The 27,696-nt window shown below is 43.2% G+C and overlaps 1 protein-coding gene across 7 annotated transcripts in view; it reads right to left on the bottom strand.

The window, feature by feature from the left end:
• The window catches only part of btbd7 (BTB (POZ) domain containing 7), a 67,629-nt gene that overhangs the window by 25,395 nt on the left and 14,538 nt on the right, over positions 1–27,696 (bottom strand). For 2 of the 7 annotated variants that reach the window (XM_068038745.1, XM_068038746.1), the window contains 3 exons: positions 24,108–24,589; positions 23,050–23,247; positions 17,840–18,922 (listed from right to left, as the gene is read on the bottom strand). In XM_068038745.1, coding sequence (XP_067894846.1) covers positions 17,840–18,922; positions 23,050–23,131 — 1,165 coding nt within the window. In that variant the 5' untranslated portion in view covers positions 23,132–23,247; positions 24,108–24,589. Of the gene's footprint in view, positions 1–11,847; positions 13,897–17,839; positions 18,923–23,049; positions 23,248–23,363; positions 23,406–24,107; positions 24,590–27,696 lie in introns of those variants that run through there. The other 5 variants (XM_068038747.1, XM_068038744.1, XM_068038748.1 and 2 more) reach the window with 4 other exon arrangements.

Below are 27,696 nucleotides of genomic sequence, written 5' to 3'. Positions count from 1 at the left end.
TCCAGAATTGGCCTTTATAGCCACTCCAGGCGCTGCTTCACAAACCACTGACCACCTCCAGGCGCGTATCCATTGTCTCTCGAGATAAGGAGGCCCAAAAGAAGAAACTCTAAGGCTGCCACTGCTTGTTTGCCTTCAGAAAATCTATTAAAATTATCTGTAATCTAAAGTCAATAGGCCATTGTCATTTTCCAATATGCAAAGTCCACAAGTCTGCTTCAGCAGAGCCACTTGGGCTTTCCATTGTTTCCAGGTATTAGCAGCTGCCATGCATATTTACATCCTCAAAATCACTGACTTCTTGCTTACAAATTGAATGTCTGGGAGGGTGAAACCCATTATTCTTCAGGTGCCATAACGCTGCAGTCTCTGCTTTTCAGAAAATCTTTGATCAGGGATCTTTGTTGCCCTGGTAACCAAGATCGGAACATAGGAGCAGGAGATAGCCATTCAACCCATCGATCCTGCTCCACCATTCAATACAATCATGGCTGATCATCCATTTTAATGCCTTTTCCCATATTATCCCCAGATCTCTATGTCATTGGTATTTAGAAATCTATCAATCTCTGCTTTAAACATACTCAATGACTAAGCTTCCATAGCCCTCTGGGCTAGAGAATTCCAAAGATTCACAACCCTCTGAGTAAAGAACTTTCTCCTCACCTCAGTCCTAAGTGGCTTCCCCCTTATTTTGAAATTGTGTCCCCTGGCTCTAGACTCCACAACCAGGGGAAACATCTTAGCTGCATCTACCCTGTCTATCCCTTAAAGTATTTTGTAGGTTTCAATGAGATCACCTCTCATTCTCCGAAACCCTAGAGCATACAGGCCCAATATCCCCACTCTCTCTTCATAGGACAGTCCCACCATCCCTGATTTCTCAGAAGTCCCAGATTTCGGTCTTGTCTTTAAGCAGAGTAGATGTGAGGTCAGCTGACTTCTCTGACTCCATCTTAAACTTTAAAAAAATCTCCGTTTTAAAACATCATGTTACAAAGTCCAATGCTCATAACACAAAGCAAAGGTAAACCAGTTAGCTTTGTGATGTGGCCATCATGAAAATATCAGGATAAAGCAATGAAGGAGCAGCTGAATAAGACAGATGATCAACATGGCAAAACAATGTAGAAAAGGCCTGAGAGAAGCAAATATTACATGGGAGAGCAGCAGCAGCTAGCCATAAGCACGGTGAAGAAGAAACTGGGGCTGACTTTATGTGGCTATAACACTACAGTGCTCCAAGCCAACATTTCATACTCAAACAGATTGGAACTACAAGTATGTTATTGAAATACGTTCTGTTCTTTATTCGTCTAAATTGGCTTGGTATTGATAATTTCTAAAAGGTCTATGAAATTTAATGCATAGAAATGAGAGGTGAGAAATCTAGGAGGTGTAGGAGGAAACAGTATTTTTTTTTTTAAAAGGAAAAAGCAGAGACTTCTAGTTCAGTTATAACAATCTTGAAAAGTGAAAATAAGTTAATGGAGTTTAAAAAAGGTTAGGAAACCCTACATTTTAAAAATAGATGCACAGAGTACAAAAGAAAATAGCTAATGCTAACGCTATATTGGTAATTGGGTAGGGCACATTTAGAATGTTTCATTCAGTTTAGGAAGAATGTCAAAGCAGTCGAGAGTGGAGGGGATTTAAGATGATGTCAGAGATGACATGCTTACTGCTACAAATAGGCATTCCAAAATCAGGGATAAAGACCGTACATTACACAGGACAGTCTTTAAGAAGGGTAACAAGGGATGGGGGTCAAGATGAAAAGTTTACAGTATCAATGCAAGTTAGCTTCAGGGACAAACTGCACAGGCTATATTACTTGAAAACCATTGTTTTTTGCATGAACAAAAGTGATCCAAGAATGTATGTGTTGAAGGTGTGACACTCATAGTACTTGATACTAATACAAATGCTCCAGTTAGCTAAAGAAACTGGATACACAATTACTGATCTACCAGTGCTTCCTTTGAACAGGTCTCAGACTTGTATATTCAAATAGTTTTGTAAGTCTGGACATAGACATTTTCAAGCTTAAATCTAGTTCAAATGCACCCAGCCATATGAAAAAAAATCAAAGCTCAACGTAAAAAAGTTCAACGCCTGAAAATTAAAAAAAATTAGCAAGCTTAGCATTGTTTCTTTTCCTTAAACAAAGCAAAGCAAATGTGAGAATACCAAGACAATCCTGTACCAGACAGCATTTGTAATTCCTTAAACAGCACTGAAATAAAAGGCAAACTGAACATAGAAAAGGTTGGCTGCGTTAAAAAAAAGCCCTATCCTCCTAATAATGATCTCACATCCCACTGGCTATTTTTACTCCAAGAACACAGAAAATATTCCAGTAGGCAAGTTGAAATTGGGGTTGCAACCATCTGTAGTATAAGGGCCTGAAAGGCTTAATATTTGAGACAGTAAACCCCTCCCACTATAGTGATGATGATCTAATGGTTACGGAGTATTAGGCTGAAAAGAAGCTAGATGCAGCATGAGGTGTCATGGATAGATAGGCTTGTGAGAGTGTAAATAGCCCTACAAAGACTAAAAGACTTCTGTAGACAAAACTTGAAAATACACTCTTCAACCTGAGAAGGAAGGGGAGGCGGCTGAAACCAACGACCCAGCACCTACCCAGCGCCCGGAAACCCCTCCTCCACAGACAGAATCAATGGAGGAGGAGGCAGCAGATGGACAAACAGGTCAGTGGCAAGTGGTCCAGAGGAAAACCACAAAGAAAAAACATCCCAAAGCCACCACCCAAACCAGTGGCAAGAGGAGGCTCTCTTCTGAATCAGACTGCAACAACTCCTCTTCACTGGACGGGGAAATGCTGGAACGACAGCCCCTTCAAAAGAGGCGGCAGAACTCCGAGATGGATGATAAAGCATCCCAGCCCCCGGGCACTGGAAGCTGTGATGGGCCCGGCGTGCCCCAACCCCAATTCCCCACACGTAACGACGTGGCCAACGCATCTCAGCTCCGGGACACCGGGAGCAAAGACACGTCTGGCGCACCTGAGCTCCGGGAGACCGGGAGCTGTGATGTTTTCGAGGAGGAACAGATGGAAGCAGCTGAGGACAACCCAATCCTCTCTGCCTACAAGACCCCCCCGATGTCACCCGAGCGGCACAAACCCTGCAGGAAAAATCAGGAGGGGTTTCTGAGCCCAACCAACGTGAAACTGCTTGCGCATACGATGGGTATGCAGGAACATCCCGAAGGGGAAGGACTGGGACTAGCGAGGACAAATGGTATGGGAAGCAACAACTAATTTTTAGTAAAAAATGGGTGTAAGAATTGCTTCCATTAATGTGCGTAGCATTAAATCGACTACGCGATGTGTTTCAACCTTGGATTACCTTGCCAAGGTCAAAGCTGACCTACTGTTTCTGCAGGAGTGTGGAATACCACACCTCAGCACCTACAGGCAGTGGTCGCGATGGTGGTCCCACGGGCCATCGATCTGGTCGGGGGGTAATGACTGCCGTTCCTCCGGCCTGGGTATTCTGCTGCGGGGAGGTAACTTCACCATCTCCGAAGTTAAGGAGGTGGTGGGCGGCCGCCTCCTCGTAGCAGACGTGATGTACAACAACGCTCCGCTCCGGTTGATCAACGTGTACGCCCCGGTACAACGCAGCGAGCGGCTGACCGTCTTCCAGCAGCTCCCACTGCTGCTGGCGACGTCCAGGCCGGTCATCCTAGGCGGTGACTTCAACTGCATCATCGATGCGGCTGGACGATCCGGCAGTGACGACAGCAAACTGGACGCTACGTCCAGATTCCTCATAGAAACAGTTAAGGATGCCAAACTGCACGACGTCTTCAGCAAACCTGCAGACGGAGCGCAGCGCAGATACACATGGTCAAGATCGGACGGGTCTGCCCGTTCCAGGATTGACTTCCTGTTTGTGTCCCGTGCTGTCACGGTCGGATCCACCGACGTCAAGCCGGTGTTCTTCTCCGACCACTGCCTCTTACTGGCCGACTGTCACTTACAGGACGACCAGCGGGTTGGCAGAGGGACGTGGAAGCTCAATGCGACACTGCTGACCCCAGAGAACGTTGAGGAACTCAAAAGGGATTACAATGGTTGGAGGACCGTGAAACCCCTCTTTGAGTCTCCAGTTCACTGGTGGGAAGCGATTAAGGAGAACATCAAGAGGTTCTTCATCCACAAAGGTGTTCAGAAGGCGAGAGAGAGACAGAGGGAACTGTCCCGACTCCAGAAAATTATGCAAAATCTACTCCGGTTGCAGTCAATGGGGGTCGAGGTCAAGGAGGACCTCCAAGAGGTGAAGAGCCAGCAGGCCTCGCTCTTTGCCAAGGAGGCCTCCAAGATCATCTTCCGGTCCAGAGTCCGCTCCATCGAGCAGGATGAGACGTGCTCGCGTTACTTCTTCCAAAAGGTACACAGAGAGAGCTCCGTTATCAGCAGCCTGAAGGAAGAAGATGGCTCGGTAACGTCTTCGCAGTCCGACATACTAAGGATCAGCAAATCCTTTTATGCTGGGCTGTATGACGCGAAGCCCACAGACAGCAGAGCCTCCCAGTCCTTCCTGTCATCTATCACAGAGGTCTTAGATGACAGCAGGAGGGAGGGACTGGACAAGCCGCTAACTCTGGACGAGCTGACAAAGGCCGTCGAGTCTTTCGAGGCGAGTAAAACTCCCGGGAGCGACGGCTTACCGGTCGAGTTGTACTCGGCCCTGTGGGACTGGGTCGGCCCGGACCTGCTGGAAGTATACGAGAGTATGCTCCTGGCCGGTAGCATGTCAGAATCCATGAGAAAAGGCATCATCACCCTCATTTACAAGCAGAAGGGGGAGAGGGTAGAAATCAGAAATTGGCGGCCCACCTCACTGCTTAATGTTGATTACAAGATTCTGTCCAAAGTCATAGCCAGTCGAGTCAAGTCTGCTCTGGAGCTGGTGATTCACCCCGATCAGACCTGTACTGTACCCGGCAGGAAGATCTCTGATAGCCTCGCGCTACTCAGGGATACGATCGCCTACGTACGGGACAGGAGGGTGGACACCTGCCTCATCAGCCTGGACCAGGAGAAGGCTTTTGACAGGATATCGCACACCTACATGATGGACGTGCTTTCCAAAATGAGGTTTGGGGAGGGAATCTGCAATTGGATCCAACTGCTCTACACAAACATCAGTAGCGCAGTCTCAATCAACGGGTGGGAATCGGAAAGTTTCCCGATCAAATCTGGAGTCAGACAGGGCTGTCCTCTTTCCCCGGTCTTGTTTGTTTGCTGTATTGAACCCTTTGCTGAGTCTATTAGGAAGGATGCGAGCATAAGAGGGGTGACAATCCCAGGCAGCGGAGGCACTCAGGTCAAAACCTCCCTGTACATGGATGACGTCGCCGTCTTCTGCTCGGATCCGCTGTCCGTGCGCAGACTGATAAGCATCTGCGACCAGTTCGAACTGGCCTCGGGAGCCAAAGTTAACCACGGCAAGAGCGAGGCCATGTTCTTTGGGAACTGGGCTGACCGATCCTTTGTCCCCTTCACCGTCAGGTCAGATTACCTGAAGGTGCTGGGGATATGGTTCGGAAGGGCCGGGGCGTGCACCAAAACATGGGAGGAGCGAGTAGCCAAGGTACGACAAAAGTTGGGCATGTGGGGGCAGCGATCTCTCTCCATTGTGGGTAAGAACCTGGTCATCAGGTGCGAGGCGCTCACGTTGTTGCTCTACGTGGCGCAGGTCTGGCCCATACCCCACTCCTGCGCCGTGGCAGTCACCCGAGCCATTTTCCGCTTCGTCTGGGGATCTAAAATGGACCGGGTCCGGAGGGACACGATGTTCAAATCTCTGGACATGGGCGGGAAAAATGTACCCAACGTGGCCCTCATCCTGATGACCACCTTCGTGTGCGGCTGCATCAAGCTATGTGTAGATCCCCAGTACGCAAACTCCAAGTGTCACTACGTGCTGAGGTTCTATCTGTCCCCGGTGTTGCGAAGGATGGGCCTGGTCACATTGCCGCGGAACGCTCCGTGCAGTTGGGACGTGCCGTACCACCTATCCTTCGTGGAGCAGTTTCTGCGGAAAAACACCTTTGACCACCGGTCCATCAGGCAGTGGTCTGCACGGAATGTCCTCAAGGCCCTACGGGAAAAGGAAACGGTGGATCCTGTCGGATGGTTCCCCGAGCAGACCGTCAAAGTCATTTGGCGGAATGCCTCATCACCAGAACTTTCAAACAAGCACCAAGACGTAGCTTGGCTGGTGGTGAGAAGGGCCCTCCCCGTCAGATCCTTCATGCACACCCGAAGTCTCGCCCCCTCCGCACAGTGCCCCCGCATTGGCTGTGGTGGGGAAGAGACGGTCGCCCACCTCCTCCTGGAATGTGCCTTTGCAAAGCAGGTGTGGAAAGAGATGCAGTGGTTTTTGTCAAGGTTCATCCCAAGCAGCTCTGTAACACAGGAGTCTGTGCTCTACGGGCTGTTCCCAGGGACGCACACCGAGACAAACATCAACTGCTGCTGGAGGACTATCAATTCGGTGAAAGACGCCCTTTGGTCTGCCCGAAACATGCTGATCTTCCAGCGCAAAGAGTTGTCCACCACCGAATGTTGCAGACTGGCACATTCCAAGGTCCAGGACTACGTGCTGAGGGACGCACTAAAGCTTGGGGCAGCCGCAGCAAAGGCTCAATGGGGAAAGACCACAGTGTAAGGTTCCCCCACCAAGCTGGACTGAGGGGCTGGATCCATGGGAAACCCCTCGAACTGTTTCGTTAATATTCTCAATTGCTGTAAATGTAAAACTGTAATTGACATGACAATTGTGAAACGGAAGGGTTGGGAAGAAACTCATGACAGTATTGAAGGAAACTGATCTCCCTTGCAATGTTTGTATTTTTTGGTGCTGTTTGGAAACTGTTTGGCAATGTAATTTTTACAGATTTTTATGAATAAAGTATATTTTGGAAATAAAAAAAAAAAACTCCAATACACAACATGATGGCAGTGGTAAACGAGCAAAGAATTTAAAGAAATATACTTGCTGGTATAGTACAGCCTGAAGACAGCAGAAAACTGCGTCCTGCAGAAGAGGCTGTGAAGCACTCCAGAGCTGCTCTGTCACAGTCAGTCGAGGAGTCAGTGCACAGAAATACAGGCTGCACCACAGAAGTGTGGTGGCCTCCAAGAAGAATCCAGCAATCGGGTGAGTAATGGTACTGACGTTCGGTGAGCGGGTAAATATAAATATAATAAGTTTTGAAAAACCAAGAATTTTCCTCATTAAGCAGAAAAGCACACTTAGACCTACATCTACACAAAAAAGGTGGATAAAGTCAAACATTAAAGACAAACAGTTGTTTTCAGCAGACGATCTCAAACTGTTTTTGGGTCTAGGAAGGCTAAGACAGAGTATAGAGTTATGCTAAAAGAAGATCCCAGACTGGTATGTACCTTTACACCCAGAAAGATACCACACCTGTTGATGAACCACCTACAAAATCAGCTGGAGGAGATGAGTAGAATGGGAGTCATTTCTCCTGTCATGAAACACAGTGGTGTTCACCTATGGTTCCAGTTCTTAAACCAAATGGCACTTTTCGTACCTGTGTGAATTTAACGCAGCTTAAAGCAGTGAAGAGGGAAATTCATCGTCTGTCATCAGCAGACAACAGCCTGGCAAAGCTCTCCAAAAGCATAACGTTCACGAGACTCGACATGAAAAGTGGCTTTTGGCAGGTTCCTTTGGACAAGCAGTCAAGATTACTCATAACATTTATCACACCATTTGGAAGATTTTGCTTCAATCGTCTTCCATTGGGATAGCTTCTGCACCTGATAGCTTTCAAAGGACCATGACCAACATTTTGCAAGGTCTGAAAGAGGTGATGTCACATGGATGACATCCTTGCTCATGGAGCTTCCATAAAAGAACATGACCAGAGAGTAAAAGTGGTCTTAAGTCAACTTCAGGAAGAAGGGCTCACAATTAACAACGTGCGTGAATGCTCCAAGACGTCCAACCATTTCTTGGGACACATCATAAGTAACAACGGCATAATGGCAGATCCGCAAAAGACAAGAGCCATTAATGAGTTTCCAACTCCAACATCTGTCCAAAAGCTCCAAAGATTTCTTGGAGTGGTGAATCAATTAGCCAAATTTTTATCTCATCTAGTGCAGATAACTAAGCCATTAAGACAATTCTTGAAAAAATGATCAAGCGTGATTTTGGAGTTCACATCAAGAGCAAGCATTCCAAAAGATTCAAGAAATGTTCACATCTCCTAACATCTTAGCATACTATAACCCTACACTCCCAACGATCGCTGCAGATGCCTCATCCACAGGCTTTGGGTCAATCCTTTTCCAAGAACAGCCTATTGTTCGTTGAAGATCAATCATGCATCAAGAGCTTCGTCTGAGACAAAACCTATATATGCAGTAATTGAAAAAAAAAAGCACTCGCAGTCACGTGGGCTTACGAGAAGTTCTCTGATTACATTATGGAATTGAAAGTCATCATTGAGACAGACCACAAACCGTTAGTTTCTTACTGGCTGAGGAGATCACAAAACTGCCTCCAAGAATTCAGATGTTCTGGTTAGAAGTGAAGCAATATACGTACAAGACCGTATATGTTCAGGGAAAGATGCAAACTTCGGCTGATGCACTATCATGAGCAACGGTAGATCATCCAACTCAGCAGGATGCGAACTTTGTGGATGTGGTAGAGTCATATTCACAATATTGTTACAACTGAGGCGGGAGGAGGGCACTGTTTATTCTAGTTCCACTTCTCCACTGGTCACAACATATATTTAAATTATTTCCCACTTACTGATACGGTCAATCATAGACTCTATTTTTATCCCAGAATAAAACACACCAACCAAGCTTCTTTAATAAACAACAAAATTATCAGTTTATCATAAAACAAGTCTTAACCAGTAATGAAGTAACGCATAATACACATTGAAATATTAAAGTTCCCTTTTTACCTTAGCCACACACACACACAAACACACACGCGCGTTAACCAGAAAAATAAAAGGGATTTGCGTTTTAGAGCTCTATTACGAAAAAACAGACCAAAAAAAACACTTGGGTTAAATACTTGCCAATTCTTGAAAAAGAAAATGATATGGAAAGATGTCCTTTGTTTTGCTTTGGCATCCCAACTGTGTATGGACGGCTGTCACTGGGATCTTCCTGGAACAGTTTTTTTCAGGCGACATTGAAGATCAGTTTGGGTAGGCTTCCAGGAAATGCAGCAACAGAGGCTTCAGACACAGGCCTTACAGGAGGAATGCAACGACAGTTTCAGTCTGCTTCTTACACTTGCTTTTCAGCTCCTTGAAAGCTGGAAAACTGGCAGAGTTTTTCCAAACTGCTGGAACAGACTGAGTTGGAGTGGTGTGTTCTTCTTGGCAAGTTTTCTCCAACTCCTTTTCAAACCACTGCTCATCCCCAACTCTCTGAAAACAATTCAAACTGAAACCAAAGTGAAACGAAAAAGATTCCAGAAGTCAAGCCTCCTGAGCTCTATAAATCTTGAACCCACAAGTTCACCACGATATTCTCAATCGAATTACGAGGCCGAAAAAGGTGCAAGAACGATAAAGGCGTTGTTGAAGAAGAACGAAGATCTTCCAAACACATTGATTAACTATCTATCTACTCCGTTGTTGTGTGGATCATCACCTTCTGAGCTGTGGATGGGGAGGAAGATGAAATCCCAACTTCCCATTTTGCTGAGAATATTACTCCCAGGGTTAGACGTCAAAGACTACCAAAAAGTTCAAGATAGAGAGTAGTACTACAGGAAACGACGAGCTCACAATTACAACAAAAGATTTCATATCAGAGACTTAACTCAGCTGGAAGGTATGGATATGAGACGTAGAACAGAAAGGTGTTGTCATTCAAAAAGATGAAAATTATCAGAAATTGTATCTAGTACGCACGGCATAGAGTACTATTTGATGTAATAGGAACATTGTTGCTTCAGTAGAATAGGGATAGTCAATCATTTATCTGGACAAACCAGAGACAACAGGATATTACAAACATTGGTCAAGACCATCCAAGTCACCCAAAAAGATTTTCAAGCAAGACTACCGATCTTCTGAAATCGATAAGAACACGATCAACGAGAGTCGTGAAGCCTCCTGATAGGCTGAATTTGTAAGGATTAGAGGCTTGGGGAGATGGGGCAATACGTAAAGTCAAAATAAGTGAATGTATATATAGCAAAAATAGATAGGGACAAAGACTTGGGGGAGATCTAGCATAAGGGCCTGAAAGGGTTAATGTTTGAGACAGCGAGGGTAAACCCCTCCCACTGTAGTGATGATGATGCAACAGTCACAGGGGTATTAGGCTGAGAAGAAGCTAGAGCAGCACGAGGTGTGCTGGCTAGACAAGCTTGTGGAGAGTGTCAACAGTTATATCCGTACATAATAAAAGACTTACTCTTTAGCTCTACAAAGACTCCGAGACTTCTGTCGACAACACTCAATCTACGCGACAATAATACGCACCATCCATCTATGACAGTGAGCAAGACAAATGGACTGCATTAGGTCTTTTCTCATTTTTAGGATGGAACACAAGCTTGTGAATAATTACTGAAAAAAGGCTTTTGGATTGCACAATGGCACATCTCAAAATCTGAGTAATTCATGACGATTTCCTAAAATTTAACTAACAGTACTTCTACTATATGGGGAAACCATATTCGACTTTGCAAATACTCATTTTAAAAAAGACATTAGTTGAATTTAAGAATATTTTATAAACCCAATTTGATGTAATGGACTAGAAATCTTTAGCTACTTTTATGATACTAACCCTCAAACTCCATCCATAGCTCGAGATTACAACTGAAATCTTGTTTTTCAACCACCCACACAATCTTTCATTCAATGGGCAAAAGAACATTTGCATCAAGCACAAGATAGAGGACACATATCAACATGCAATTACACAAAAAAAATCCTTTTGTGTGCTTTCTGCTGCAAAGTGGCTTGCAAGATTTACTCGGTCTACTCAGGCTGCATGTAAATTGTTCCCTTCCCTACTTCCATTAATTCAGGACTCAGTAATCCTTCAATTTAAATATTTTTATCAAAAGTTGTATGTCACTTCCCAGACACCATACCTTGATGTAGATAAAAAACACACAAAATGCTCATGGCCTCTAACCTCCAGCCTAAAACTAACAAGCACATTCCAATCTTCAAAATTCCTGGACCAAATAACAAACACTGCATGACCTCAGCCTGGGTTTCTTAACAAATTGACTTTGTTAGCTTAAAGGAACCAGACCTGCTTCAATAAACTGTCATGTAATGCACAGATCTTACTGTAAGCAGCAACAAAATAATCTATCATTGGTGGAATTCTTTGGAGCAATTTTCAAATAAAGTGGCTTAGTGAGATTTTTGTTTGGATTCAATGGGCTTTTCCTGTTCCTAAAAACACTTGATATTATTGCTAATGTAACAGCCCCAATAATGTAGTTTTTAAAAATTGCATCTCAGAAATTTCACACAATTAAGTCAAAGTATACACTGGGACCCCACTATAGTGTGGAACTCAGTATAACACGGGTCCATCTTGGACCCTAAAATTTTCATTTAAATATCTTGACCAACAGTACAAAGGCAAATTTGATCCAGCTTGGTGCTCCGAAACAGAATGTCATGATGCGCTGAAGTATCAGTCTTGTTCTACAATAGTTAACCTGTTCACTGTTATGTTTTATGTTGTATCCAGTGCAAAAAGTATTGGACTGTAGCAAACTTTAACATTTTCTGATGAGATTATCAGAAGCATTTAGTGGTCTCACGTTCCTGTTTTGTAACTTTATTTCATGTCAATTTAAGTTGCACAAATATATGGAATAGAACAGCGGTGTACATTCAGTCCTCTACAATCTAATTTCCAAAACAGAAGTTTACACGGAAATAATCAGTAATTTTTACACTTTTACAGATGAGGCTCAATGAGTAAAAGCTTGTTTTGAAAAGAACATTTATTAAGAAATGTAAACTTAGTGCAATATTTTCTAGTATAATGTACACATCAAAAGTTACGCATTCATTTGAATCGATGTTCAGATTGTTATCTGATCTTCCCACATAGGACAAAATTAGCAGACTAAAATTTGATTAAAGTCCATCATCCCTACAGTTTTCTACTTTTAATTTAATCAAGTGGAATGCAGTTCCGTATCATATTTTGGCCTAATTAAATAGTCGTTAATCACTAGCTATGAATCAAATGATTTGCAATAAGACTATTTTCACCACTATTATAGCTATAAAACAATCCAATTTCTGAAAATTGGAAAAGTGTAGGACATAGTTAAAGCAGATCTATTTGCTTGCATTTATTCATTCTCTGTAACTGACCAAGAAAAATCTTTACACAATGCCTTTCAAAGGACCTCGTCATAATACAGTCTCACCTATAACGCGGTCTTGAGACATGGACCCTGTTACAATGGGGTCCCAATCTATTTGTGTTTACACATTTAGAGGTAAAACACTGAATATTTTGCTCTGTGCAGTAAATATACTGAAGCTGTCCTGTGACCAAAATACATTGTTGGGGAGAACAAATCAGTGTAAATAAGATAAAGGGCTCATCTTATGAGTGGTAGAATATGTGACAGAACCAGTAAACTAAAACATGTTTCTTCCCAAGATCTTCTCCCTTAGCCTCTGCACTATGTGGTTCCTCAGACTCAGTGATTACAACCTTCACTTCAGCTCCCCTTTCTTATTCATTCAATGTGAGCGGTGCTGTTAAGGCTAGCACTTATTGCCCATCCCGATTGCCTTTGAGAAGGTGGTGGTGAGCTGCCTTCTTGATTCGTTGCAGTCTGTTTGGTCCATCTCCCTCTCGCAATGGCACAGGCTGCACAATCTGCTGCTGAAACACTCATGCATGCCTCTGTGATCTCTAGACATTGACTATTCCAAAGCTCACTTGTCTGGCCTACCATCTTCCACCCTCCATAAACCAATTCATCCTGCCCTCCTTGAACTACAATGGCTCCCAGTCCCCCAACAACCTGAGTGCTGTTCGGTAAGGGGCGGGGGGGGCTTTCCAGGATTTTGATCCATCAAAGATGAAAAAGCGGCAATATATTTCCAAGTCAGGATGGTGTGTGAATTCACTGCTCTCCCCAAACATCTCCCTCCATATAAAAATTCTACCCAGATTCATGGCCATTGCCAAGACCTCTATTGCCATGATGTCGATCACTGATAAAACTCGGACCACATCCCTGTAAACCTCACTACCCAAATCCCCCTACTCCCTTGTGCACCATCCCAGACTGCTCTTCCAACATTCAGTCTTCGACGGACCACAATTTCCCTTGCTAAACATTAAAAAAATTCAAAGTCAAAGTCACTGTCATTGGCCCCTGCCCCAACCACTGATTCCAACCCCTCGCAGACAACTGGCATAGGCTGCACAATCTGCTGCTGAAACCCTCATGGATGGCTCAGTCATCTCTAGACATTGACAATTCCAAAGCTCACCTGTCTGGCCTACCATCTTCAACCCTCAACAAACCAACAATGGCTCCCAGTTTCCCAACACCTCAAATTTAAAATTATCTTTCTTGTGCTTCTATCCATAATGGTCCCACCCCATCCTATTCTATTTCTAACCTCCTCCAGCTCTACAACTCTCCTCCCTTCTAGGTTCTCTGACTCTGGCCTCTTGTGTATCCCTCCCTTCACTCCACCATTGATGGTTGTGCCTTCAGCCACCTCTTCTCTGCTTCAAGGTCCTGCTTAAAATCTATTTCTTTGACCAAACTTTTGGTTATCTGTGTTAATATCTCCACCATTGGCCTGGTGATTAATTTTTTGATCACGCCTCTGCAAAACAACAAGAAACATTTTTACACATTTAAGATGCTACATGAAATTTTTGTGGACAATTGTGCTCCTTGCTGAAATTTATCAGTATGAGATGCAACAGCTGTTCCTTTTCCTCCACAAAACAGATTACTATTGTCACATTGCTATATGTGGGAGTTTGCTGTGCGCAAATTGGTGCCGCATTTCCTAAATTGCACAGGTACTACAGTGGCTGTAAAACGCTTTGAGGCGTCCCGTGGTCGTGCAAAGCGCTATATAAATATAGCTCTTTCTTTTGTTTCACCCGAGCCTATTCACCTTTTCGTCGTGTATATATGTGGAAAGTGAGAGAGACTGTAATGGCTACAGAAGGAGGTCTCAGTTTTATTAGCCAGTTAGCATTTCCTCATTCTCAAATGGAAACCATTTGGATTGCTATACATATGGATTGCATTTCACCACGGTTGGGTCATGTTGCACTGGAGCAGGGGATTTGCCTTCTTACTGCTAGCAAGAACTAAGTTACCTGATGGATCAGAAATTTCTCTAGTTATTAACATTAACCACACCGTAGGACGGGGTATAAAGGAAGACACAATGGCAGCCTGTCAGAAAGGTACAGCGATAATTATGGGGGATTTTAACCTGCAAATAGACTGGAAAAATCAGATGGGCGGAGGTAGCCTAAATGAGGAGTACATAGAATGTTTTCGGGATAATTTCATGGAACAATACATTTTGGAACGAACCAGAGTGCGGACTATACTAGACCTGGTATTGTGCAACAAGATAGGATTAATTAATGACCTCATTGTTAAGGTGCCCCAAGGTAGCAGCGATCATAATATAATTGAATTTTACATTTAGTTTGAGGGAGAGAAGAGTGGATCCAAGACTAGTATTTTAAACTTAAATAAGGGCAATTATGAGGGCATGAAAGCAGAGCTAGCTAAAGTGAAGTGGCAAATTAGGTTAAGGGATAGGTCAATAGAGATGCAGTGGCAGACATTTAAGGGGATATTTCAGAATACACAGAATAGATACATTTCAATGAGAAAGAAGAATTCCAAGGGTGGGACCCGCCATCTGTGGTTAACTACGACAGTTAAAGATAGTATCAAACTTAAAGAAAAAGCCAATAATTGCGCAAAGACAGGAAGCAGGTCAGAAGATTGGACAGAATATAAAAAACAGCAAAGAATGACTGAAAGATTGATAAGGAAGGTAAAATTAGAGTACGAGAGAAAGCTAGCTAGAAATTTTAAAACAGATAGTAAGAGTTTCTATAGATATTTTAAAAAGCAAAGCTAATAAAATGAGCATTGGTCCTAAAGAAAGTGAGTCTGGGGAATTAATAATGGATAATAAGGCGATGGCAGATGAATTGAACAGGTATTTTGCATCGGTCTTCACTATTGAGGATACAAGTAACATCCCAGTATTAGCTGCAAGTCAAGAAATGGAAGGGAGGGAGAAACTCAAGAAAATTACAATCACCAGGAAAGTGGTACTGAATAAATTGTTGGAACTGCGGGCTGACAAGTCCCCAGGTCCTGATGGACTTCATCCGAGGGAGTTAAAAGAAGTGGCTAGTAAAATAGTTGATGCGTTAGTTTTAATTTTCCAAAATTCCCTAGATTCGGGGAAGGTTCCAATTGATTAGAAAATAGCGAATGTAACTCCTTTATTCAAAAAGGGAGGGAGACAGCAGGAAACTATAGGCCAGTTAGCTTAACATCTGTCTTGGGGAAAATGTTAGAAGCTATTATTAAAGACGTTATAGCAGGGGATTTAGAAAAATTCAAGGTAATCAGGCAGAGTCAACATTGTATTGTGAAAGGGAAATCATGTCTAACCAATTTATTGGAGTTCTTTGAGGGAGTTACATGTGCTGTGGATAAAGGGGAACTGGTGGATGTACTGTACTTAGATTTCCAGAAGGTATTTGATAAGGTGCTTCATCAAAGGTTATTGCAGAAAATAAAAGCTCATGGTGTAGGGGGTAACATATTGGTATGGATAGAACATTGGCTAGCTAAGAGGAAACAGAGAGTAGGCATAAATGGGTCATTTTCTGGTTGGAAAGATGTAACGAGTGGTGTGCGACAGGGATCTGTGCTGGGGCCTCAACTTTTTACAATTTATATAAATGATGTAGATGAAGAGACCGAAGGTATGGTTGCTAAATTTGCTGATGACACAAAGATAGGTAGGAAAGTAACTTGTGAAGAGGACATAAGGGGGCTACAAAGGGATATAGATAGGTTAAGTGAGTGGGCAAAGACCTGGCAAATGGAGTATTATGTGGGAAAGTGGGAAATTACCCCTTTGACAGCAAGAATAAAATAGCATATTATCTAAATGGCAAGAAATTGCAGAGCTCAGAGATGCAGAGGGATCTGGGTGCCCTAGTGTATGAATCGCAAAAGGTTAGTATGCAGGTACAGCACATAATTAGGAAAGCTAATAGAATGTTATCATTTATTGCAAGGGGAATTGAATACAAAGGTAGGGAGGTCATGCTTCAGCTCTACAGGGCATTGATGAGACCATCTGGAGTACTGTGTACAGTACTGGGCTCCTTATTTAAGGAAGTAAATGCGTTGGAACAGTACAGAGAAGGTTTACGAGACTAATACCTAGAATGGACGGGCTGTCTTACAAGGAAAGATTGAAATTTAGAAGAGTAAGAAGTGACTTGATTGAGACATATAAGATCCCGAGGGGTCTTGACAGGGTGGATGTGGAAAGGATGTTTCCCCATGTGGAGAATCTAGAACTAGGGGTCACTGTTTAAAAATAAGGGGTTGGCCATTTAAGACAGAGATGCGGAGAAATGTTTTCTCTCAGAAGGTCGTGAGTCTTTGCAATTCTCTTCCTCAACAGGCGGTGGAAGCAGAGTCTTTGAAAATTTTTAAGACAGAGGTAGATAGATTCTTGTTAAGCAAAGGGGTGGAAGATTATTGGGGTAGGTGGAAATGTGGAGTAATCAGTTCAGCCATGAACTTACTGAATGGCAGAGGAGGCTTGAAGGGCCGAGTGGCCTATTCCTGCTCCTAATTCATATGTTCATACGTATTTGCCCTGAATGCTTCTCTTCTCCCCAACATACCAACAACGCCACCCACCCCCCCCCCCCCCCACAACAAAACCCAGGAGTTTCAGAAAGGTTAGCTTACACCGGAGTGTAGCTGGATCAAAGATATAGTTTGGTGACTTGGAAACATCAGAAGTCATTATGAAGAACTGTCCAGTTATTCAAAAGGGCACTAGCTGACCTTTAGGAAATAGTTGGCCTATTTTGGAGATTTGCCCTCTCATGCCAGCTTCCAACTCTACTTTGTGATGCCTCCAGGAGTTCAATTACATCAGAATGGTGAGATGGGAATGACAGGGTCAGAAATACATTCAGTAAAGCACTTCCCTCCAGCCTGTCAGTTAGACTCCCTGCTAGATACTGTAGCTTGAAATAGAAAAGTTTATCAGGCAAATCTATTCAGTTAAAAAAGATTTTCTATGTGCACTGCTATTTATTACTAATGAGCTTAGCTTAATGCACTTAACAACCAAGATTTTTGGACATCATTTTTTCATGCATTGTTCGGATCAGTTAACATGTAGCATAATCACAGCTTTAAAAAATTACTTAGAGAATCAGTGCAATCCAAGTTTGATCAGATGAAAGCAACAGTTTGATACCAACCTATGTTTTATTCCACCTGATGTCCCATTTTATCAAAAATGTTGCAGAAAATCAACTTTTATACAACTCTGACATTTGCATTTCGTAAGTTCTTAAATACACAAACTACATTTCTGTTTTTAATTTAAAAGCATACCACCAGCATTTAATTTGACTATCAGTTATAATTAGACCTACTTACCAATACTGATGAAAATAAAAGATATACATGTTTCAGTATGTGACTTTTAGGCCCATAACAAACGGTAGCAAACCCACCTTGAGCTAGCATGTTGAACTCTAGAAAAAGAGCTATGTGGTAAAGTTCCATTGCTTCTTCAGTCCTTGACATGTTCCCTTTTCCTGCAACCATCGCTTGGACTTCACTCAGGCTCCCTACAGATGGGTTGCAATGTAGTACCAGAGACAAATCCACTAGATCTGTATACATACAATGTAAAATTACTTTTGCATATTTCTTTGGAATGATGGACTCATCTAATACGATTCTAGTTGGAGTCTGCAGAGTGCGATCTGTAATTTCTTCACCAGTCCTTATTCGTCTTTGGAGTAGATTTCTAAAAAATGGAGAACGTGCAGATAGGATAGCCTTATGCCCACAAAGTTCTTCATCTAAACAACTCGGAGTCCCTCCAAATGCTTTCTCTAATTCAGAATCAGATGAAAAGCTCAGAACAGCATCATAATAGCACATACTGTCAAAAAGTTCTCGCATATCAACATCCAGTGAATTTGGGGTTCCAAACTCTTCAGTAAGTTGTACCAGGATATCGACATTTTGGAACCTGGAGTCCTCTATTCCAAACTCTCCTGTGTACAGATAATGTAATAGTGCTGAAAACATAGGCAAATCTATGCCAGCAGTGTTTATGTCCATCATAATCTCAGCACCATATTCGGGTGAGGATGAAAGCAAAGTCTTAAAAAAGGGACATCTTGCTGCCAGAATGGCACGATGTACAGGAAAGCAAGTGTCTTGGAATATTAAATCGACATCAGTACAGTACTTGTATTCATAAAGATCTGCTAAATCTCTTTGCAAGGTCCGTGCATCTGGCCGTGCCAAAGTACCCTGCAATGAAATCTCCTTCAAAGCTGCAGTGCCTTCATATTCTTCCACTAATGCATTTACATCCCTTACATCCCATCCAGAAAGGAGCTCACGCATCTGCTTAGCATGATCAGCAGACCGATTAGACTTACGTCTTTTTATAAACCTCTTTTTCAGAGTTGCAAGACCAGAACTCTTTTTCTTTTTGTCTTGTGGTTTCTCATGGCTGTGTTCAAGGCTATATAATTTTGATTCACATCCAAATCCTTGATGTAAATAGGAGGATGTTCCTGTGCAATAAAACAAAATTCATACTGTGCTTAGTGTGCCATATGTCAAACATCTGTTCCTCTAATTAAAAACAAATCTGTTACTTTGTAATCTGCTAAAGCTATCAGGTACAAGAGAATGACAGCCATGAAGAACTGTTGGATTTTTAAAAATGCAAAATGCAAGTCAATTTTACCAAACCTTTCCTTACTGTTGACTGAAACGATTGTCAACAATCTCAGCATGATGCATGAGCAACTTCATCGAAGGTCATTGTTTCTCTTCACCCTCTTGCCATTGTTCTCTATTCCTGACAGCAGATTCTTTTGTGTGGGCGCCTTTACAGATGCCTTTACTTCCCAGTACCTCACCTAAGCCCCACTTTTGAGATGTACACTTAATCAGCAAGTGTTGGCAGGTTTTTCAACCATAGGGATGCATCGTACACTCAAGTCCAATCCTGTTCTCACAAAATGTCCATGCAGAATCACAGAATTGTTACAGCGCAGAAGGAGGCCATTCGGCCCATCGTGTCTGCACTGGCTCTCCAAATGAGCAATTCACCTAATGTCATTCCCCCACCTTCTCCCCGTAACCCTGCACATTCCTCCTTTTCAGATAACGGTCCAATTCCATTTTGAATGCTTCGATTGAACCTGCCTCCACCACACTCAGGCAGTGCATCCTTCAAGGAAGATCAACTGATAGTGATTAAGAGTGAGAACTCTACCTAGCTCTCTCCCCCTCACGAAACCTGGCAAATTGTAGTAGAATCATAGAATTGTTGCAGCACAGAGGTCATTTGACCCATATTGTCTGTACTAGCTCTCCTAAGGAGCAATTCACGTACTGCCACTCCTCAGACCCATCCTGCACATTCCTCCTTCCCGGTTATTTAGAATATTTAGAAAATGTAGAAAAATTTACAGCACAGGAGGCTGCTCAGCCCATCATGTCTGTGCTAGCCAAAAAAAAGCAGCCACACAGCCTAATCCCATTTTCTAGCACTTGGTCCGTATCCCTGGACGTTACTGGACTTCAGCTGCAAATCCAGACACCTTTTAAATGAGTTGAGGGTTTCTGCCTCTACTACCCTTTCAGGCAGTGAGTTCCAGACCCTTACCACCCTCTGGGTGAAAAGATTTTTCCTCATCTCCCCTCTAATCCTTCTGCCAATCACTTTAAATCTATGCCTGCGAGTCACCGATCCCTCTGCTAAGGTCTTTCCCATCCACTCTATCAAGGCCCCTCACAACCTTGTACATCTCAATCAAATCTCCCCTCAGCCTCCTCAGTTCCAAGGAGAACAACCCCAGCATGCAATTTTCCAGACCTGGCAACATCCTCATAAATCTCCCCTATACCCTCTCTAGTGCAGTTACATCCATTCTGTAATGAGGTGACCAGAACTGCACATAATACTCAAGTTGTGGCCTAACTAGTGTTTTATATAGCTCCAGCATAACCTCCCTGCTCTTATATTCTATGCCTTGGCTAATGAAGGAAAGTATTCCATATGCCTTAACAACCTTATCAACTTGTCCTGCTATCTTCAGGGATCTGTGGACATGGACTCCAAGGTTCCTCACTTCCTCCACGCCTCTCAGTATTCTCCCATTTAATGTGTATTTCTTTGCCATGTTTGACCTCCCCAAATACATCACCTCACACTTTTCCAGGTTGAATTGCATTTGCCACTTTTCTGCCCAGCTGACCAAATTCATTGATATCTTCCTGCAGTCTACAGATTCCCTCCTCACGATCAACCACAGGGCCAATTTTTGCATCATCTGCAAGCTTCTTGATCATGCCCCCTCGATGCAAGTCCAAATCATTAATATATACCACAAAAAGCAGGGCGCCTGGTACTGAGCCCTGCAGAACTCCAAAGGCAACAGCCTTCCAGTTGCAAAAACACCCATCAACCATTACCCTTTGTTTCCTGCCACTGAGCCAAATTTGTGTCCAGTTTGCTACATTCCCCTGGATCCCATGGGCTTTTACTTTGAACCAATCTGCCATGTGGGACCATGTCAAAAGCCTTGCTAAAATCCATGTAGACCACATCAACTGCGCTGCCCTCATCAATCCTCCTTGTTACTTCTTCAAAAAATTCAATCAAGTTAGTCAAACACGATTTTCCCTCAACAAATCCCTGCTGATTATCGTTGATTACTCTGTGCCTTTCTAAGTGACAGTTTATCCTGTCCCTCAGAATTGATTCCAATAACTTGCCTACTACTGAGGTTAGACTGACTAGCCTGTAATTATTTAGTCTATCCCTCATTCCCTTTTTAAACAAAGATACAATATTTGCAGTCCTCCAATCCTCCGGCGCAACACTTGCATCCAGTGAGAATTGGAAAATGATGATCAGAGCATCCACTATTTCCTCCCTGCTTCTTTTAGTTTCCTGGGGTACATTCCATCTGGCCCTGACGATTTATCCACTTTCAAGGATGCTAATCCCCTTAATACCTCCTCTCTCCCTATGTTTATCACATCCCATATTTCACACTCCTCCTTAACTACAATGCCTGCATCGTCCCCCTCTTTTGTGAAGACAGATGCAAAGTATTAATTAAGAACCATACCCACCATCTTCCGCCTCTACATATAGGTTACCTTTTTGGTCTTTTATGTGCCCTACTCTTTCCTTAGTTATCCTCTTACTCTTTATGCATCATTGGGTTCTCCTTGATTTTGCTTGCCAATATTCTTTCTTGCCCTGTCTTTGCTTTCCTAATTTCCTTTTTGATTTCACCCCTGCACTTTCTATACTCCTCTCAGCTTTCTGCAGTATTGAGTTCTCGGTGCCAGACATAAACTTTCCTTTTCTGCCTTATCTTACCCTATATGCTCCTTGACATTCAGGGGGCTCTAGATTTGGCTGTCCCACCCTTTTTCTTTGTGGGAACATGTTTACTCTGAACCCCCTGAATTTCCCCTTTGAATGCCTCCTACTGCTCTGACACTGATTTACCTTTAAGTAGCTGTTTCCAGTCCATTTTTGCTAAATCACTCCTCAGCTTAGTAAAATTGGCTTTACCCCAATTTAGAACTTTAACTCTTGTTCTCTCGTTGTTCTTTTCCATAATTATGTTAAAACTAACTGCATTATGATCATGATCACCAAAATGCTCTCCCACTGTCACTCCATCCACCTGCCCAGCTTCATTTCCTAAAACTCAGTCCAGAACCATGCCTTCTCTTGTTGGACTTGCTACATACTGGCCAAAAAAGTTCTCCTGAATGCACTTCATGATCTATGTTCCCTCCATTCCTTTCACACTAAAACTATCCCAGTTAATATTGGGGTAATTAAAATCCCTATTACTGCCCTGTTGTTTTTGCACCTCAGACATTTGCCTACATATTTGCTATTCTATCTCCCTCTGACTGTTTGGGGGTTTATTGCACAGTCCCAATAGTGTGACTGCCCCTATTTTGTCCCTTGGCTCAATCCACATGGCCCCATTTGACGAACCTTCTAACAGATCATCCCTCCTCACATATCCAATTGTTTCTTCGACCAAAATTGCCATCCCACTCCTCTTTTATTCCCCTCTCGATCTCGCCTGTAACCAGGAATGTTGAGCTGCCATTCCTGTCCCTCTTTAAGCCATGGTTCTTTAATCACTATGATATCATACTGCCACGTTTCTAACTCTGCCCTCCACTCATCTGCTTTATTTGCTATACTCCTCGCATTGAAGTACATATCTTTGAGCACTGCCAAACACTTTTATTTCCTCTGCCTTCTTGACTCATTCACTAACTTTCTGCTTTCCATTTCCATTTCTGATTTTGCCCCACCTGAATTCACCCGCAGGTTCCAATCCCCCTGCCAAACTAGTTTAAACCCTGCCAACAGCACATGCAAAGCTCCCCACAAGCTATTCTAGCCAAGATAACCTAGTTTAATAAGGAACAAGGATGGAACCAGAGACCTTCCCAATCAATGGTCAATGTTTTGAAAATTATGACCATGTACTGCAGTACTAAAATTCCCTATCTTGCATCATTGTAGGAGCACTATCACCACAATACAATCAGATCAAGGAAACTACCAGAGCTATATCCTAAACTAACTTTAAAATCCATTAGTTACACAAAATATTATCTGGGATAAATAAACGCAACATACCTATAAATGTTTGTTGAGCCTGTGAATTTCCTCCTGCTCTCTGCGAGAAAGAGTGAGGGTAGTTAGATGCATTAACACCCATTGTCTCAGGTCAAACAATGCCGCATTCTGGCCACCAATTCACCAGCTACAAATTCCAGAAGTGGGTGCAAGTCATCAGATGCAGAACTGTCATCTCAGCAGCTTGTTCAGCCATTTCTGGAAATATCCAAAACAAAACATCAGTTGCAGTTTAAGGCAAACAAAATGAAAAGACTAGAAAAACGCCCAAGCAACGGTGTACAAATAACCAGAAAGAAAATCTGGAAACTTACAATATAAAGCAAAAATGCTGAAATACACAGATCCATTAGCTTCTGTAGAAAGACAAGTTAATATTTCAGGTGTGCAAACTTGAACTGACTGCTGAATGACCAGGTTGGATATTTCCAACAATATGTTTCAAAACAACTGAAATAAAATGTTTGAAGGACTGACCTGAGTCATCTCAGGGCAAACAACTAACTCTAACATGGAACGAGTCAAGCCAGAAGTTAAGATGCTTAAAATCAAATTTTACAGCTATAAAAATGAAACAGAAGTGTAACATTAAGAGTCAATGCTCCTGCTGTATTTGCAATCCTAGTTTTCAATCTTAGTGTTCTAGGAGCAGTCAGTCCATGTTCAATTATGTGCTCCTGATCACTGCTGTAGATTGCACATTGAAAACAAGAGATGAAATGAAAATGCACCCATGATGCCAGCTGTGAACTATCAAATCTTCTTAATCCAGCTCTGTAGCTCATCAAGCTTCTCTTTTTTTTTTAAAACCAAAACCCCAAAAATCCTTTCAATCATTTATCTGAAAATATTTCATTCCAAGGAACGTAACTGAAGTCAATCGGCTGCATGCCACTAATTTAGAGAAATTAACAGATGGTCGAGCCAACAACTTGTACTTGTTTCTAAAACAGATTTTTCAAAAGATTTTGAAAAATTCCAAGTTTCATGATTTAAAAAAAAAGTTAACACCCTTCAACTTCAAATTACCATCTAAAATATACACTGTAGCAACTCACCAAGGCTTCTTCCAAACCTACTACCTAGAAGAACAAGGGCAGCAGGCACATGGGAACGCCACTTCCAAGTTCCTCTCCAAGCCATACGTCATCCTGATTTGGAAAAATATCACTGTAGCTGGGTCAAAATCCTGGAATTCCCTACATAACACTGCGGGTGTACCTACACCACACAGACTGCAGCGGTTCAAGGCAGTTCTCATGAAAAGTCATTGACCTGAAATGTCACCTTTGTTTCTCTCTCAACTGATGCTGCCTGACCTGCTAAGAATTTCCAGCATTTTGTTTTTATTTCAAATTTCCAGCATCCACAGTATTTTTCTTTTGTATTCTGCTTGATGACTTCAGTGTTGCCAGACATCGCAGATCACCTATAGATGGCGCCAGATTCAAAGTCACATTGGGATGAGAAAAAGCGCCACTTCAGAACAGGGTTGTCCAACCTTTTCGGGTGGAGGGCTGCATTACGATTTTTGCTCAGCCTGGGGGGGCAGGTGAGGAAATTTCGAAAGGTAAAGGCATTAAAAATGTATCTTACAAATACAAACAACAACAAATGAGCATTTTTGTGAAGATGCTTTAAATGAGAAGACTAATTTATTGACTTACTTTCTCGTCAATATATTGTAAATGGATTCAGTGGCATTATTTTTGCTTGCATAAGTAGTCAATCTCTGCACACTTGATGTAGTGATAGAGTATTCTGGATTGATGTCCATCTTTCAGGAGAGACCTTGATCTCTCTCTTTCCCTCCACCCCAGTGCATGTCTTGTTCTCTCCCCCCAACTCCCTTCCACTCTAAGACACAGATTGAAAGTTTTGTGCAAAAGATGTAGGGGAAATATGAGGAAGCACGTTTTTATACAGCAGGTGGCAAAGACCTGGAACTTGCTGCCCACAAGGGTGGTGGAAGCGGAGACGATCAATGACATCAAGAGAAAGTTGGATGGCCACCTGAGAGAAATAGACTTGCAGGGCTACGGGGATCAAGCCAGCAAGTGGGATTGACTGCATAGCTCTATGGAGACACGGCATGGGCTTGATGGGCAGAATGGCCTCCTTCTGTGCCATAAGTAAATGACTCTGACTCACTCACTCTCCCCTTCTCTGTATGGCTGTCTCCCTGGCCCCGCACTCTCTGTCTCCCTCCCTACCCACTTTATCTCTGTATCTCTCCCCCCACCACGACTCTCCAACCCATGTTTCTAGTGTTCCCCACTTCCCGCTCAGTGTTGCCTGCTCAGTGTTCGCCACTCTCTCTGTCCCCCTCCCTCCATCCCCCCCTCTTACACAGTTGCAGAGAATGGACGCTCAGCAGATGGCTGATCAGTACATTTTAAAAATATCGCACTGTCAGTTTCAAGCCGACAGCTGCTGACATCTGGAACAGTTGATTTCCAACAGACTCAGGGTTTTCCAGCGGGCTTTTTAAAAAAAAAGTGAGAACCCGCCGGAAAACAGAGTCTGTTGGAAAACGGATGTTCCCGATGCCAGCAGCGGTCAGCTTGAAACTCACTGTGCGATATTTTTAAAAAGGCCACTCTGTGAAAAGAAGACAATGGGAAGTTTCTAATCTCCAGACACAGTGATGAAGAACAGCCCCAGGAACAGTTTACATCCGCAGACTGGATGGAAACATTTGGTGGGCCAGATCCTGGCCCGCAGGCCTTATGTTGGACAACCCTGCTTTCGAGCCTTCTAAATCTTTGGGGGCAGTGGAGAGTACTGTCCCTTCACAGCTGACCGCAATATCCAGACCATTCTTACCTTCCTGTGAGGCAATCTTAGTGTGTGGATAAAGGCGTGTGGGCAAGTGAATTTCCTCAAAAGGTCTCTAGAATGCCTGGTGCTTTCACAGCCTCATTCAGAATCATGACAGCCACAGATAGAACATACACAAGCTTTTTTCTACATACTTATTTGGAAAGCAATTCACTGGCAGGTGCTAGACTCAATAGTTTAACAACAAATCAGTCTGGGTTCCATCGTAGCCACTCAGCTGTAGATGACTTCATCATCAGCCTAGATCCAGGCTGAATTTCAGAGGAGAGTAGAGTGCGTAACTGCCCATGGCATCAAGGCAACACTCAATCAAGTACAGCTTCAAGGATTCTGAGGCAACTGGCAGTCAAGGGGAAAACCCTCAAAAGGTTCAAGTCACCTGATACAAAAGATAATGTTTGGAAGCCTATCACCACAGTCCCGATACTGCATTGCAAACATGTTCTAGGCCATCTCCTAGACCTTGCCACTTTCTATGATATCTCTGCTCGCATGATCTCACTGACAAGGCTATTTCTGACCACTTCTTTGAATCCTTCACCACCCGCACTTTGCAAACTTATTTTGTTCTGTGTCCACTTCTGGAAATTTCAACTCTTCGAGTGACTCAAACGCTTTTAAACTACCAACTCATTAACCTTTGCTCCTCCATTCAAACATGACATTTTTAGCAACCAAAGATTTGCTCAACCACTCCCCTTTAATACAAATGGCCCCAGCAAAATAATTACCATTTCTTGCTCAAATTATCTCCCTGGTACGGCTCCCATTATTGTTCCCTCTGGTCCAAGGGATGCAAGACTTAAGCATATCTAGCCCACAACTGGTTTAGTCATCAGTCACCATCAAGAATGAAGCCTCAAGTTCTCTACCCACTACTCTAGCATTTGCCTGGCATGCAAAGATAACCTACTCTAACCACCTCCTTAAAGCATTTTCACCCTTGTCACCAAGACTAAGATCATCTGTTCACCTGCCTCTACTGCTCCGCCTTACCCAAGCAAAACGACTCCTAGACTACCCCTATGCCCTACCCCTGAAGCCGTATCTTTCCAACTTCTCCCCAATCACTTCCCAAGCTCATCTGGTCCATGGGCCTAGTTTCCTGCACCCTTGGAACCATTTCCACCAAACTGCTAACATCCAACTTTCCACCCTTGCACTCATGCTATCTGACATTGTAAATGGTTCCCTCTCCTCAGCTACTACACTCCCCCATCCCCACTCCCAAAGTTAACAATCACCACCTAAAAAAAAAAAATCTATATTTTTCCCCTTTGCCCTTGTAAGCTCCCACCCCATCTCCAACCCTCCACTCCATGTCTATTTTTTCCACAGCTCCATGTTTGAAACTCCTCAATCAGGTTTCTGCCTCACACCCATGCACAGCATTGAAATGTCCCGAAGTTCCAAATGACATTTTCTGTGGTGCGTTATCTCTTCTTGACCTCTCTGCATGCTTTGACAGTTGACCACAACATCATCCTCCAATGACTCTCCTCGTCATTCAGCCAAATGGAATGGTCATCACCTGGTTCCATTCCTCCCTATCCATTCATAGCCAGAGCATCTTGAACAATGAGATGTTGTCACATTCCTGCACCACTACCGCTAGAGTTCCATAAATACCTGCGGGTGGCTTCCTCATCTACATGCTACCCACTGTTAACATCAGCCACAAAATGGGGTGTATATCCATGTCCGCTAATAACATCCAGCTCTACTTCACTTCTCTCGAACCTCTCTGTTGTTAGGCTGCTTGTGTAACATCAAGTCTTCAATGAGCTACAATTTCTTCCAGCTGAA

The sequence above is a fragment of the Heterodontus francisci genome, chromosome 9 (assembly GCF_036365525.1).
Source record: "Heterodontus francisci isolate sHetFra1 chromosome 9, sHetFra1.hap1, whole genome shotgun sequence".
In the NCBI taxonomy this organism is placed as follows: Eukaryota; Metazoa; Chordata; class Chondrichthyes; order Heterodontiformes; family Heterodontidae; genus Heterodontus; species Heterodontus francisci.
This window is presented reverse-complemented; position numbering and strand designations above follow the sequence as displayed.